This window comes from Atractosteus spatula, chromosome 26 (assembly GCF_055471065.1).
Source record: "Atractosteus spatula isolate fAtrSpa1 chromosome 26, fAtrSpa1.hap1, whole genome shotgun sequence".
Taxonomy (NCBI): Eukaryota; Metazoa; Chordata; class Actinopteri; order Semionotiformes; family Lepisosteidae; genus Atractosteus; species Atractosteus spatula.
Window position 1 is genome coordinate 1,796,415 of NC_142731.1, and position 14,834 is coordinate 1,811,248.

Sequence of the window (14,834 nt, forward strand, 5' to 3'; positions counted from 1 at the left end):
TCGCCTTTGTCGGCTCGTGGCAAGGTGGGCCCGCACGGGGAACAGGAGCCAGCGGAAACGGCGGCGAGCGTATCAGTCCTCAGCGAGGCCTGGCCCGGTCGGAGCAGCTCTCGGGAAAGGGCCTGCCCCTCCTAGCCCACCACGCATTTCTGTGGTTTTCTCCTGGCAGCCAGGGAGAAACCACAGCCCCTTTCCCCTTCACTGCGGCTGATGGGCCAGCAGTCCCACGTGAGCAAGCGTAAAGACACACGCACACACAAAGACCAGAGCTCCAACCAGAAAAATCTCCTTCCTTCCGCTTAACAAAGAATACGGATAAGAGCGCCTTCGTTTTACACTGTGCTTTTGAGCCTGAAGAACAACGAAGTGCTTTTGAGAATGGGACTGACTGAAGCAGGATTCTGCCAAGGCACGGTGGTTAGAGTCTCTTTCAAACAGACACACGAGGTTTTTAGCAATCACATGTAGGTAGAAACTTTGCTTTAACAACTCATTTGGTCAGTTAGCCATGCGACAGTATGGAGCTGGAAAACCACCAGCACAACGTCTCCGAAAAGGGGCCTGCAGGGCTGTTTCTCTGCAGTGAGGCCTAACGAAACTAATCATGAGGAATTATCAGGACAGCCGATTAATGACTCAGCGATCTCTAGAGAAGGGTGATCAGTAAGCACTGCAACTGATGGGTTTTGCGATTCCGCTGCTTGTGAGGATATTCTTTTATTAGAAAAGCCAACACATGTCTCCCTGAAGCAGGGAACGTGTTTCAAAAGCCAACGCTGACAAGTCCCCATCCAGCATAGGTTACAAAGTTACAAGACACACAGTACAACAACTCCTTGCCTCACAAAAGGGATGCCTTCTTTGAAAGATGATCGCTAAGCAAGAATTTGTTAAACAAAAAGGAATTTCCCATTATTTAAAGATAATAATCAGCAATACAGGACATGATATAATGCAATATGTATTAATAATCGGAGGTAGGAAATTTCAATATTCAAACCACAATTGCTTATCAGGTCAGAGCCTGGTTTTCACGGCATTACTTTTACATGAACAGAGCACAGGCCTCCTCCCCCTGGATGGGATGCCAGCCCCCTGTCATACAGCCGTGTGGACTGGAGCAATCGGGGTAAAGTACCTCAACCTTGGACTTGAACCCACAACCTGCCAACTCAGAGTCCAGAGACTTATTCCCTACACCTGACTACTCTTTGTTAATAACGGTAAAGAAAAATGAATCTATAGTACACGTGCAGACAATAAACAGTACTAATCAAAACACACAGCATACAGGAAAAAGGAAAACGAAGAGATTCTATTTGACATCGATGGCAGAGACTCATCAGCGGAAGTTGATGACTGAGGAGTCGCAGGCTCACTCAGCATTGCTTACATTGTGTTTTCTGTATTGTAGAGCACCCTGTAGCAACAACATGCTCATGTGCTTTTATTGCAGCACAACTTCAGTCAGCATACCGAAAAAGGGTATTTTCAAATGCGTGGACCCAACAGTTTGTTAAATGAACATTCGGAAAATGGAGTTAAAAGACCAAAACAGTTAGACATTAATTAAACATGCTGAGAGACAATAACTGGGGCTCCTGTAACAACAAGCTAAAAGGTAAGCAAATGATATAAAAGTGAAAAGAATATCATGGGGCACCTCCACACGAATTGTCAGCCATCAACAGGAAACCTGACAATGCAGGCAATGTCACTGATACAGTCATGGAGAACAGAAAGAACAAACCTGCATTATTATCAAAATCAGGCGGTTCACTTTCTGGTTATTCTACATATTACAAAATGAGGAACACTTACCTTCTCTCCCCGTTGTATTCAAACTTTATTCTTACATCATCCTACACAGACAGACAGAGAGGACACATGAGTTCAAGCTTTCCCTCTACAGAACATGACAAGAGAAACACCAGGAATCCTGAAAGCTTTCTACATTGCCAGGCTTCAATAACTGTTGCCCTTTACACTCTGCTGAAGTACACAGAACACAGCGAACCACATCCAGAGTCTCTGCACAGATTCTACAGCAAACTGCTGCTTTGTCTTATCTTAACAAGACATAACGCTTGGGTTTTGTATAAGCTGCCTTTTGCCATCTGAAAAAGACAGCACTGTCCGTTTTTAGCATAAAAGCAGAACATGCAATGTAAACATTGTGAAGATTTCTTTCACAAGCAAATAACAAAAGTCAAGAAGCACCAAAGATCAACACCTGAGCATTGCTATTGTGTGTAAATACTGTAGCAATTTCTGCATTGTAGCTCAATGGTTCAAACAGCCAACTCTGTACAGTTACGCACCACTCAACACTTTACCAAAAGATTACATGTAACAATTCTGAAAGTAGTAATTACATTCCTTAAGTATGCTTCTATGTCACCAGAACAGAGGTAAAATGTTGGCTGGATAAACGTCAGCATGGTCAATACAGTACATTTATGTGGCAGCCAATCAGAGTGATGGTCTGACAGGAAATCCCTTCACGAATTCAGCACTGTGCTTTCAGCTGCTCAGATGGATCTTTTTCTATCTCAGATCTGTTTGGATTTACTTGGTGCAGTCAACAGCGACTGGGGTGAGTTGTTTTTTTTTACTTATGTTCCAGTGTGCCAATTATGTGATTGGGTGTCTAGAACCTTTCTAAGTGAAAAGTGCAGTTAGTTGTCTAATTGGAAGCAGTGCATGACCCCTGCAAACAGCCCCCTACTCTATTACCAGGTGAGCCATCTGTCACACTGATCCCCACACTCCATGTTCTCATAGCTGCGTGCTGTAAGAGGAGATGGAACGGTACACTTTGGTCTTGACTACTTGGCAATTTAAGATCTGTAAGAGTTAAGTGTGTTATTCCAGTGACCTGTCTAACCTCCACTTTGAATGAAAGGAGACCTTCAGGTAGGACACGATATGCAAGCCCAAGTAGTGAAGCGACTTCTCGCTTCCCCCCGATCTGGCATGTGGTGTGGCTGCTGGCACACAATGCCTGGTGTACAGCATGTCTCCCGTGTAGGAGCTGCATGTCAGTGGGGCAAGAAGTGGTTCCCCTCCGTGTAAAGCGCTTTGATTCACGGGATGAAGGCAGGCAATAACAGGAGCTGCTCTGACCTGTCTGTTGGACTGGCTTGAGGCCTTGCTCTTCCCCATCTCGTATCCTGAGAGGGCCTGCCGTCTGGACATCTGCAAGGCCACCAGGTCCTTCATGATGGAGTGCAGGGCTTGTCGCTCGTCTGAGGTGAAGAATGGAAACGGTTAGCAAACCACTAGGCTCTTCAAGTCACAGAGAGCCCATAACCTTTCAGGTCCTGGGAGACAGTCTGTTCACGTTTCTCCAAGAATGTTGTTTCAGGCACTTGCTAGAAAACTGTTATTTTGGATCTGTAGGAACAGATATAGGTTTATTCTATGCTGAAAGAAAAAAGAAAAGAGACAACGTTTCGGCTGTGGAGCCTCCTTCAGCTGTGGCCCTTCCAGGTGTTGACATGTGAAGAAGGCTCTACAGCCACAACATCGTCTCATTTCCTTTCAGCAATAAACCTTTCCCTGTTCCTCTGCAGCCTACGCATGCTGACACAGCTCCCTACTCTGATATTTAGGATCTGTTAACAGAGTTGTTCATTAGTCTCTTATTTTCATTATTTTTCATTTTACACCCACAAACTTTGGAACCACCAATTGCTAATCCCCGATCAGCCCCAACTCATCACTAATTTGTATTAATTGAATGAATTTGTTCTGTGAAACACGGTCAGGCCCAGGATATGTATATTCAATGTGAACCCCAATGTATAAACTGCAGAGCTCAACAATCAAGCAGAGATCAATAATGAAAGACTGATGAACAACACTAACGTTGCACAGTAAGCACCAGGGGTTGCTCTTGTACAGCATACCAAAGAAATCCTGGTAAATTCTGAACACATCAGACTTCTAATGAGTGAATCAGCGATTTCTGAGTTGTGAGAAGAGTGCTTCACAACAATTACTTTAAGCAGAAATAACTGCAACAATATCACCGAGTCACTACTGAGCAATGTTAGTCTTCAGCGTTCATTCCTTCAATTCAGACCTGCAATGTCAGTGAGAAAACATCTATGAGGAGAAACGCACTCAGTCAAGGACAAGCAGGGCACAGCAGGAACGAACACAGAACAATACAGACGAGCAGAGGCCACTGGGTCCATCTTGCCCATTTGCTAGTAAGCAGCTTATCACAGGGTCTCATCAAGATGTTTCTTGAAAGAAGCCAGAGTATCTGCTTCAACAAAATGACTGGGAAGCATAAACTGGCCTCCCAGAACCTCGTCTTCTGCAGATGTGCTGTCTGCAGATGTGCCGTCTTCTGGGGAGATGGCTTTCAAGACAGTTCTTCCCATGTGCACATTTGTGCACTGTTTTGCAAGAGGGGAACTACAGCAGAAGTTTGAATATGAATGTCATACTCTCCATTTCCAAAAGGTAGCCATTTGACCTTCAAATGAAATTATTACTCCACCTGCACTTGAACACCAGACACAAACATAAAATAGACATTGTTTAGCAAAGGAGAATAAAACATAACTCGTTTCCAAATGACCTTTCTCCAAATGAAGTTGGGAACACAACTCCAAGTACATGCTGTATTTCCCTCATGTAAACCCAGCAGGAAGACAAAAAAAAATCTCTCCCTGCCTGTGGTTTGTTTCTGTTTCTGACTCATTCAGGAACTCCACATACCGGAGGGTTTGTTGGTATAGGTGTTTAACTGGTGAAGGCAAGAGCACAGACCAGCTGTTTGGGAGAGAAAGAGAGAAGGAAACAGAAAAAAGGGAGAGATGTAGAGGGCAAAAGGGTGAGAGAAAGCTGTACACTTCATCAGTTACAACACTTTGGTATATTTGGGTAATTGCCTTCAAATGAAGAAAGAAAAGCAGCTACGGTCCATATTGTAGTAAAATAAATAAATCCAACACTCTTTATAAAAGAGCCGGTTCTAGGAATGTCAAACAGTTGCCCCTGCTATTTCTTTTTCTTTCAGGCTCCGATCTCCAGAGAGACGGTTTAACTTAAAACGAAGGAAAAATATGTACTGTGTAGCTTGGCCACACATCACACAGGCGTCGCTGTATAGCGTGCACATTTTCCAAAACACTGAAACATATCCCCTTCTGCTGCTAAGCAAGAGCGACTGCTTTCTTCAAATGAGACGTGGATTACTTTCCAAGGATGGAGTCTGGAAGCTGGGAAAATGGAGAGCCTAGCACCAGGGTGTCTGCCTCCAGCTCCAGTCTACCACAATCCCGTGTCATAAAATTGTTGGGAACCATTAAGGATCCCCAACATGTGGCATATAAAAAATCTTCAACCTGCCTGCCAGTCACAAATTACAAACCTAGAACTTTCTGCATCCAGTAACCATCTGCTATACAACCAGTGAAAATCCACCACTGAGTACTGCTGTACAGATAACCTGAACTGGGTCTTTTTCACTTGATCTGAACATAGATTTGTTTGCATTTCTACATTCAGTGGAGATCTGCTCAAGTATATTAACAAACCGTTGCTCACAACAAAAGCCAGTCTCTGCAGCCCATGTTTTGCAGCTGTAACTAGTAAACAACTCTCATGATCTGACAGAGTTATGCTGTCCGTACAGATTTGTGGGAATTGTAAAGTATGAACGACTCACTTAATATGCATTTTTAGTTATGCAAGTGCCCAAGAAATGATAATTGAAACAATACTGTTAACCATTGAGCTATGAAGCATTTAATACTAAAGTCTCTCACTGTCTTAGTTTTGCCAGACAAGGGTCAAGGTTGATACATGCCAGGTGAAGGTTTTCTGCACTAAAAGACGACACAACAGAATAAATAAAGATGGAGCTCACAGTACAAGTGAATGTCCTTGCTGCCGCCCTGCAAACCACGCAAATAGCTCAGCCCGTAAAGGACTGTTCTCAGCGCACAGTGCAAGTTTACGGTCAAGACATCACAGGTTCAAATCTGGGCTGTGCCACTAGTCAGCTCTCACTGGGAGCTCCCAAGCAGTGGCTGACAAGGGGAAAGTGGGTACAACCAAAGTACCCCAAGATGTTTCACTAGCAGCTGCAGGAGGAGTCAGGCACATAGCAGCTTCGTGTGCACATGCACCCCACTCTCAATAAAAGAGAGAGTGGTCATTGCAAAAAAGTAAAAGAAATATCAGGAAGTGAACAATGGCAGGCATCTCACAGCAAACCAAACCTTACAGCAGCTCTCTGAGATGCATATTCTCCAGTTTGTCAGGTGGACTGGTTAACTTACTCATTTTGGTAAAGTAGATTAAAGACCCCAGCTGCACTCAGATCTTCAACGACACTGTTCTTCAGCGTCACCCAGCATTACACCAAGATCCTGGAAAACAAAAGTCACATGTACGAAAAAGTTATTTTGCTTGGTCACTGTAAAAATGATGCTAGTTGTGACCAGCTGTGCTTTTGAAGGTCTGTTACAAGTCGCTCCAAACTGCTGCTCTTCTGCACAGACCCAGAAAAAATTTTTTCTCCTCATTTTTACAGGAAACCAGGAGACACGCCCATTACATACCTAATGGGATGTACATACCTACTCCCATTACATACCAGTTTGAGTTAAGGTTTCACTGTTTGCTCTTGCACAAACTGTGCCTACGAAGCAGCAAAGGAACATATGAAAATTTGTAGCCTCACGTCTCGCATGCAATTTGACTCCAAAATAAGGTAGCAAGTTTACAATATCCTGCATATCATGAAGTACACAATTAGCCAACGCTTCCAGTAAAGGGTAAGTCTGCATACAGGTCTGCACAAGGAACTCAAAACCCCACGTTCAGTCTGGAGGCCACAGCCAGGCCCCGGGGTGCCCAGGACCTGTCAGACTCGAGCTTCCAGTCTAGAATGCGCTGTACTCCCTCAGCGATCAGCCCATCGCACACCGGAACAGGTCTTTTCTCAGTCAGTGTGCAACAATAATGGCAAAGGAGGATTCCCGTAAACGGAGGCAGCGGGATTTCTGTTAGAGCAGCACTTCTTGGGAAGGGTTGGACTTTCCCTGCTGCGCCCTGCGACTCTTTCATCGAGGAGAATCAACAAGGGTCACCCCAGATTTTCCCTTTCAGAAGACCCAAGAGCTCCAACCCCCTCCTTGGACAATGCTAATGCCGAAAATCACAGTCTCGGACTTCACCACAGAAGATGCCCTGCGAACGGCGAGCCTTTTCGTCTTGACAAATTCATCTTCTTACCAGGAAATAACTGGATCCGATTATTCCATTGGAAGCCAAACCAGGGATCTCAACCCATATCCTCTTAACTCCCCATTCTGAGCTCTGAATGATGTAACTGACCCTTCAAACTCATATTTCACTAACAAGATCGTTTTGAATCTTAACTGACCTAGAAACTCATAGCATACCTCCTTTCTACTCTCGGTCAGCCCACACTATGTGGTCCTGTTAAGACTTTAGCAGCACCTACAAGTTGAAGCAAAGACATTCATGCCCAGACGCACTAGAAGTGGTTAGAATTAAAAGGCAGCTGTGTGGAGCAGTGGTTAGGCCACTACTAACAAGAAAGCGACATTAGCAAGGTCTCAAGACTATCCAGTGTGCAAATACAAGATGCCACAGCAATATCTTTTTATATTATCACTCCTACTGTAACTTCAGGCACAGCCTCGTTATTAAAGATCATTCCACAATTTGTTGACTTTTCCCATCTGTCCGATAGTGGCTAAATTGTCCTCGCATTCAAAAGATACAAGTGAATTTCTTATCCAGGGACTGAGGTAGAACATCGATGTGGCAATAAGAGCTGCTACCTCAGCTCTTTTGGTCTTGGTTCTGGATCGGGACACCTGTGTGGAGTTTGTATGTTCCTTTTATCTTTCAAAGACACAGCAGACAGACTTAATGGGATCTCTTAAAGGTCTAGAAGGAAAAGAAGAGAAAGGAAATAACATACCCTGCTTATCAAGAAAACAATACCTTTGTGGCAGTAGCCTGCTGGATGCTGGGAAAGCTCAGTGCACGTCTATGGTGACCACAGATCAGCCAATTCTCACTTGGCAAGACATAACAGGCAAGCAGTCCAACAGTGCCGGGCCACATTCTGGGAGACCATGACTCACAACACGTCTACATGATCAACAAATCACCATCAAGTGCACTGAGCTGGGCAGGAGAGTCTAGCTGCTACAGAAATCTACTTGGAGTAATAGCAACCCGACTTCACAACTACATCGATCATAATGGGAACCTCACTTACTGCCCTTCCTGTGGACTCATGCAGTAGGATGTAGTTCCAGTAGGACAATACGCCTCACATGTTGCTGATGTAACAGTGGCTTCTGATGGGATGAGACTATGGAAGTTTTGCTCTGGATCCCAGATCCAGTGAACATTTGTGGGAAGAACTGGGACACAATATCACATCTAAGCATCATTGATCAGGGAACAGGCACATTATCTTTTAGGTAAAAACAGAGAAATGGGACAGAATCTCACAAGCCAGCTTCTGCAACCTGCTGACAAAGCATGCACCACAGATATACGGCTTCCAACAGGGTCACACACATGCTACCAGCCTGCGACATTCACAGCAGACCCCTGTTAATGTAACGAATACCATGTCATGCCTATTCAATAAAAAAGTCTGCACAGTCAGGACAAAAAAGTCATAGCCAAGACTATAATCATGGCAATTAAAAACCAGCACTGTCTACCCCACTCATACTTCACAATTTACAATTTAATAATACAATGGTATTGTTCCCTGGGTTCTCTATATTAACTATGCACCTAACACTGCACAAGAATCTAAAGCAAGACTGATATGTGGTACTTATTAACACATAGTAAGAAAAAATACGATTTACAAGCACAGAAAAATAAAGCTGACAGAAGTCAAGAGAGGGAGGAACAGGGTCACAGTGGTTAGCATTGCTGCCTCAATTCCGGACCCAGGGTGCTGTCTGTGTGGAGTTTGCATGTTCTCCCCTGGTTCACGTCGGTTTCCTCTGGGTGGTCCAGTTTCCTTCCACATTTCAAAAACATACCGGTAGGTTAAATGGCTTCTGTAAAACCGGCTCTGCGGTGAGTATCAGTGTGTCTGCTCTGTTGTGGACTGGCGTCCTGTTCAGAGTGTTCCCTGCCTCGATCCCAGTGCTGGCCAGGATAAGCTCCGGCTCCCCCACGACCCCGAACTGGAAGAAGCTGTAGAAAACCGGTGGATGGACGGATGAAGTCCAAAGTCCAGATGAATCTCTGGAGTTCTAGTGCTGAAAAAGCTGATGTCACTTTTAGAGGTGCTCGGTGCTCTAACACACACTTGCTCGGTCACGCGCCTTCTCCTCGGTTTTTGCTGCTTACAGCAAACCTTCCTGGATGAATTTCAGGAATGCACAGCACTTACTGTTCTGCTGTTGAAAGCATCTGCCCCACGAAGCGAAGCACCTCAATGTGTTATTGCACGTATCCCGTTCCTGAGGCCTGAAAACCCCACATCTTTATCCTGTGATCTGTCTGTCCTCACTGCACCGTACATCTCCCGCTTCAGCCCAGTTTGCTTTTCTCTTTTCCAAGGTGCAGTTAACAGCACCGACTTCTCTGTGACAGAAACGTCCTCATTGCTGTACGTCCAGTCCATCCATTTTCTAACCTCTTTATCCGACTGAGGTTCGTGGGGGAGCCGGAGTCTATCCCGGCAGGCAATGGGAGCAGACCGGGAACACCCTGGAAAGGACGCCAGTGCATCGCAGGGCAGGCAGACAAAGACACGCACACACTTCCACAGGGCCCAGGAGCCTATATGTGTTCAGACTTTGGGAGGAACAGGGGAGAACATGCAGACTCCACACAGATAGCACGCCAGGCCTAGAATCGAACCCAGGGCCCCAGAGCTGCGAGGCAGGAATGCTGCCCTGCTACATGTCCCAACTTAAAACACAAAACATATATTCAAAGACAACCATTATGTTTCATGTATGTCCCTAAGATACACACTCTCACTGGTCAAAATATTAGCAACCTCCCTATCAAATGGCACACTGGGTGATTGGATTGAGGAGCATGCAGCACTTTTAGCACCTTGCCAGGCCAGAATAAACCCCAAACTTCAAACCTACTGGAATTCTGCAGAACTGGCAGAACTATTCTTGCAGGACTGCTGCCATACAGAGACGAGCAGTACTTCCCAATCCTAACCCCTGGTGCCTAGTCCGAGATGTGTCATTTTTACACATTTTACACCATTTTTACAGCCGAGCTCTTAATTGTTTTAGGGAACTGATAATTTTATTTAAATTATTTTCTTAAGCAGGACTTTCCCAACTATATGGAGCTTGGCTTCCGAATAGCCCTGGTTTAAATATGTGGTTGCCGGTAAATGCAGTCTGTTGACAGTTTGTTTGATATGTAATCACTACACTAATGCTGTTAGAACAGCTTTTAATAGGCTGCTGAATCGGTGCTGATCAGATGGGTAATTGACTGAAACAATCAGTCCCTTGATAAGTATCGCATCTGTTGGTAATAACAGCACACTGCTGCAGAGATAAGGCCAATTTCTAATCCCCAGGAGCTGAAAACTGTTAAATAATACCTAATCCAGCTTGCTAGCGGGTCAACGGAGAGCTCAAGGAAACCACCGTCAGCGAAATTGAAACCCAGATGACGAGCTGGCCATGGTAAAATGTTTGCACCGTCAACGAACCTGGAATCACCCCGTCTTTCTGCCTCCAAAACAAATGATATTTTTTAGATTACAATGCACAGCTCCTCCTGCTGCAAGGACTAATCCCTGCTTTCACCTCAGCTCCCCTCGGTGGATCAGGGCCCTAGCGCAATTTGTTTTCACGCAGGGCAAATTGCAACCTGCTGTGAGCGTGGGCAGCTCCTGGATCCACTTAAAAACCTACAGCTGTGGCGCAGGGCTCCTGGAATCTCTCTCCGACTTCTCCTTCTGGCAAACTTGGAGCTGAACTTTTAATTAGTCGCACCGTGACCCAGGATTTTGGAATCGCCAGCGGTTTAAGCAATAATGCACACCAAGGGAATTCTCAGAACAACGCAGGAGAGAGGCAAGGTACGACAACATCCTCCAAATCATGCACAGCTTTCATCCAGCATGAGGGCCCGGGGCGAGGGACCGGGAGGACACCTGATGATGGCGACACGCAAACCTGCAGTAGCAGCGCAGCACTGAGGGTGAACAATGGAAGCCGACTGAACCTCCACACCAGCAGAGCCCGGACAATGCAGCCTCCCCACCTGGTAGCCAAGGGTCACAGCGGGGAGCTATTCCAGATTTTGTCCCTGATTTCTAGGTAAACAGATTAAAGCCACATTCACAACGGAATCTGTTGTCACTGACGCCCCTTGGGGCATCACACTTTTACACCTTACTAGCCTGCCTCAAAGATGTCGTTCCAGCAACTTGGTTTTGGAGTGGATTATACAATTTTGGAAACAACTACCCCTCTCGGTGACCTTGCGCACAAGTAAGGGACTAAAAAGTGGCTGGCAATTTTGTGGGCTTTTCAAAACGATCACACAGTAGGTTGTGGGACTACAAGTCAGGTCTGAGCCATTGCTGATACAGTGGTTTTGAAAACCATCATTCCTCCATCCTTTTTCCAATCACTTTATCTAATACAAAATATTCTATCACCTGCAGTAAATGGCTAATTAGCAGCTTGAATGGACCTGCTTAACTCTTAACTGAAGTCTTTACATGTTGATGATGTAAGAGACCTATAAAAGACTCCTATAAAAAGAGTTGGCCTGCTGTGCCCTAAGGCTGATCAGAAGAATAAGCTTTCTATAGATGTTGAGTTACAAATGGAAACAAAAAACTGACACACAAAGCCGCACCTTCTCACATACTGAATCCTTGAACCCCACCACACAACTGAGGAGCAGAGGCACTTGCCAAAGTCAAAGGAACAAAGTGAAGTTTTGTGTCGCTGTTTAGGTCGTAACTAGACGCACACTGCATCTGTTCTCAGCACTGTGAAAAATACAGCCCCCCCAGCCACACAAGCCTTTCACCTCTCTTTCCATGCCTCTCTGAATAAATCCACAACAATACTGCTGGTCAAAAAGACTGTCGGGCACGTGTTTTCGAAAGTTGTTTTTCTGCAGGTCCTCTGCTCTCTAGGTCACCGGCACAGGAACCTTGCTCATAGCGCACTACGCAACTTTCTATATCTGTCTAAATTCTCTTATTTAAAGCCCAAGAACGCATACAAATAATTGCTTTTGTCATGCAAGAGCTGTACGCTTGCCTTGCTGAAATACAACGGGAAGTTTTCCCCCCAAAAGGCCCCGTCATAAAAACAAACTGTATAGAAGGAAAAGGCCATTTTGGGTCAGCTGTGCACAATGGAAATCTTGGGAAAAATCACGGTCTGAAACTGTGAAAAGACGTTAATGTAACTGGTAATTTGACGCAATGTCTCCAGACCTCTTAAAAGAATCATACAGCAGCTGGTTTCACAGAAAACAACTCTATATGTCAAGCAGGAACAATACCCACGTTAACGCATTAAGTACAATCTCTTCTTGGCGAGCTGAGCACCACCTCAGACAGATGCAAAGAGTGAGTAATGTCACAGCTGTCTCACCTCCTGGGGTAACACGCTTGCCTCTCGCCCGAGCAAAACACCAGCAGCTCACTCCACAAGTGACTCTCCCAAACAACCGAGCAGTCCGACAGTCGCTTAAAAAGGGGGCTCAGTTGTCACGCATCCCCGCTAGCTGTCGAAATACATCGCTTTTTAATCCCGAAAAACTCGTTAAATGGTCGTGGCACTTGCAAAACACAACCAAAAAAAACCAAAAAACAAATCTTGAGTCCTGTCGGTCAGAGCACTTGTAGTCCCGGGTTTTCGAGAGATTTACAAGTTAAAAAAAAGAAACGTATTAAAGTGAAACTGTGCTATTTCGTTTCTGGGTTGTTTTCAGCTTGCTTTTTCCCCCCCCCTTGACAAGAAAATGTCCAGACAGCTATAAAACGTCCAATGCAGTCTTGGATTTTCCTGACAAGCATACCGAGAGAAAAAAGCGAAGCCAGGCTATGTCTGCTGCTAAATTAAGTTCAAACATTTTTCTTGGCCTCGGGTCAAAAACACGAGTTTTTCTTCCAGAGTGTCGCTGAAGTCCACTATCAAAAATGCACATGTACGGGTTGTTAACGGGTGGAAGGGGTGTCCCAGGATGGAGAAAGTCGACTTCAAGGCATTTATGAAATCCCGATGTCCGTGCGAGAGGGAGAATAAAAACACGAAACCGCTTTCTCGATCGGACGCCTTTCCTGCAAAACTCGCACTTTTTTCCGCCGTCTTCTAATCACGCAAGGATATATTGTTTTGTTGTTGTTGTTGTTCTCCACAAAAGTCCCGATAGATAGATGAGCAGGGCCTCCGCAAAATAATAATTACAAAACAAAAAAAAAAGAAAACCAGAACACTTATCGAAACTATTCAAGTTAAAACGATGTTAACGATCTGTGGAAACAGAAGATCCGTATTTTCATGCACTGCAGGAAAAAAAAACCCCAACAAAAACTGCTTGCCCGGTCGAGCAGAAAGATAATCATGAAATCACATGAAATCACTGCCCCGGTTTGGAGCAATAATCAGATCTTGCGTCGAGGCTGGGGACTCCGGAGAAGTAATAAAACGTCTCCGACGGACTTTGCAAACCCGTAAAGTTTTAAAAACAAGACGGAGCAGCCCGGCGCAAGCAAACCCGTGACGTTATGATGAAGTTGTGAAAATCAGTTATCTCCATTTTTTCTCTCTCTCTCTCTCCCCAAAGGCGAAGGGAAACCGCTGCAAACGAGGACACCCTCTTTAAAAACAAAAGTTTGTCCCTCCTCCACCCCCAGAAAAGAGCTGCAGGTTGGCGCTGAAGACTCCCACAGGACCATGTCACGTCTTCTCCATCTCTGCTTTGATGGTTTTAATAAGACCTTCGCCACAGCAGCCCAGATCTCTGCCCCCCCCCCCCCAAAAAAAAAACAAAAACTTTGTATTTTTTCGGTCCGGTCTGGTTTTGACAAGCGCGGAGAGGGGAGCTCGGCTGAAGTCGAGACACACCCGCTTTTCCGAAAGAAGAAGAAGAAGAAGAAAAAAAAAGGACCTTACAAAAAAAAACTCACGAAACGGTGTTTGAAGGAGCTCGGGTCGGCATGCACATCGCTCCAAAGTAAATTTAATCTCCTTGCAGCGAATTTCCTGACTGAAAAAAAAACGCACTCAGTCACCGGAACCCATCAGTCAGCTTCCGAAATAAAAAAAAAACCAACTAAAGTTATGTTGTTTTTCAATTAAAGTAGTTTAAAGCTCCTCAACGTGGCAGAATTACAGCATTCGGCTTTTTGGTCAATAAGATGCTCCCCATAACTGTTGAGGGTACCGAGAATTCACATGAAGAGCATTAAAACAGCACCAAACTCGCTCGGGAGCGCGCAGTTCCTCCGCAGATTTCTTACGGCAGCCAGGTTACGCGCTCAGCGCCCGACAAGTTCCAACACAGACACGCATCTACTGGCTGACGTTCTTGCCGAATACGTCATGAACTTTGTGCTGTTTCGTCATCTAGTTTTGTGTACAGGGCCAGCATACCGCGATATTTGGTTTGCCCCCCCATGAGCTTGTCATCGGTGGTCAAGAGGAGCGCTTTCGCTTTGTTGCTGTCGATACCGGTTTGGATAGTGATGATTCAAACAGAATATTAATCCTCAATTGCTGATGTTACAAATTTCAGATTTTTTTTACATGAAAAAGAAGCTCCTCATATAAAAAAAAAGATGAAAC

General features: G+C 45.1%; 1 protein-coding gene across 2 annotated transcripts in view; it reads right to left on the reverse strand.

Annotated features, from left to right (window-relative positions):
* Positions 1-14,500, reverse strand: part of map3k3 (mitogen-activated protein kinase kinase kinase 3) — a 41,484-nt gene extending 26,984 nt beyond the window's left edge. The window contains exons 1-5 of one of the 2 annotated variants that reach the window (XM_088906036.1): positions 12,639-13,976; positions 6,303-6,392; positions 4,735-4,788; positions 3,127-3,248; positions 1,822-1,862 (exon numbers count right to left, since the gene is read on the reverse strand). In XM_088906036.1, coding sequence (XP_088762162.1) covers positions 1,822-1,862; positions 3,127-3,248; positions 4,735-4,788; positions 6,303-6,306 — 221 coding nt within the window. In that variant the 5' untranslated portion in view covers positions 6,307-6,392; positions 12,639-13,976. Of the gene's footprint in view, positions 1-1,821; positions 1,863-3,126; positions 3,249-4,734; positions 4,789-6,302; positions 6,393-12,638 lie in introns of both variants that reach the window. The other variant, XM_088906037.1, reaches the window with a different exon arrangement.
* Positions 14,501-14,834: the final 334 nt, after the last annotated feature.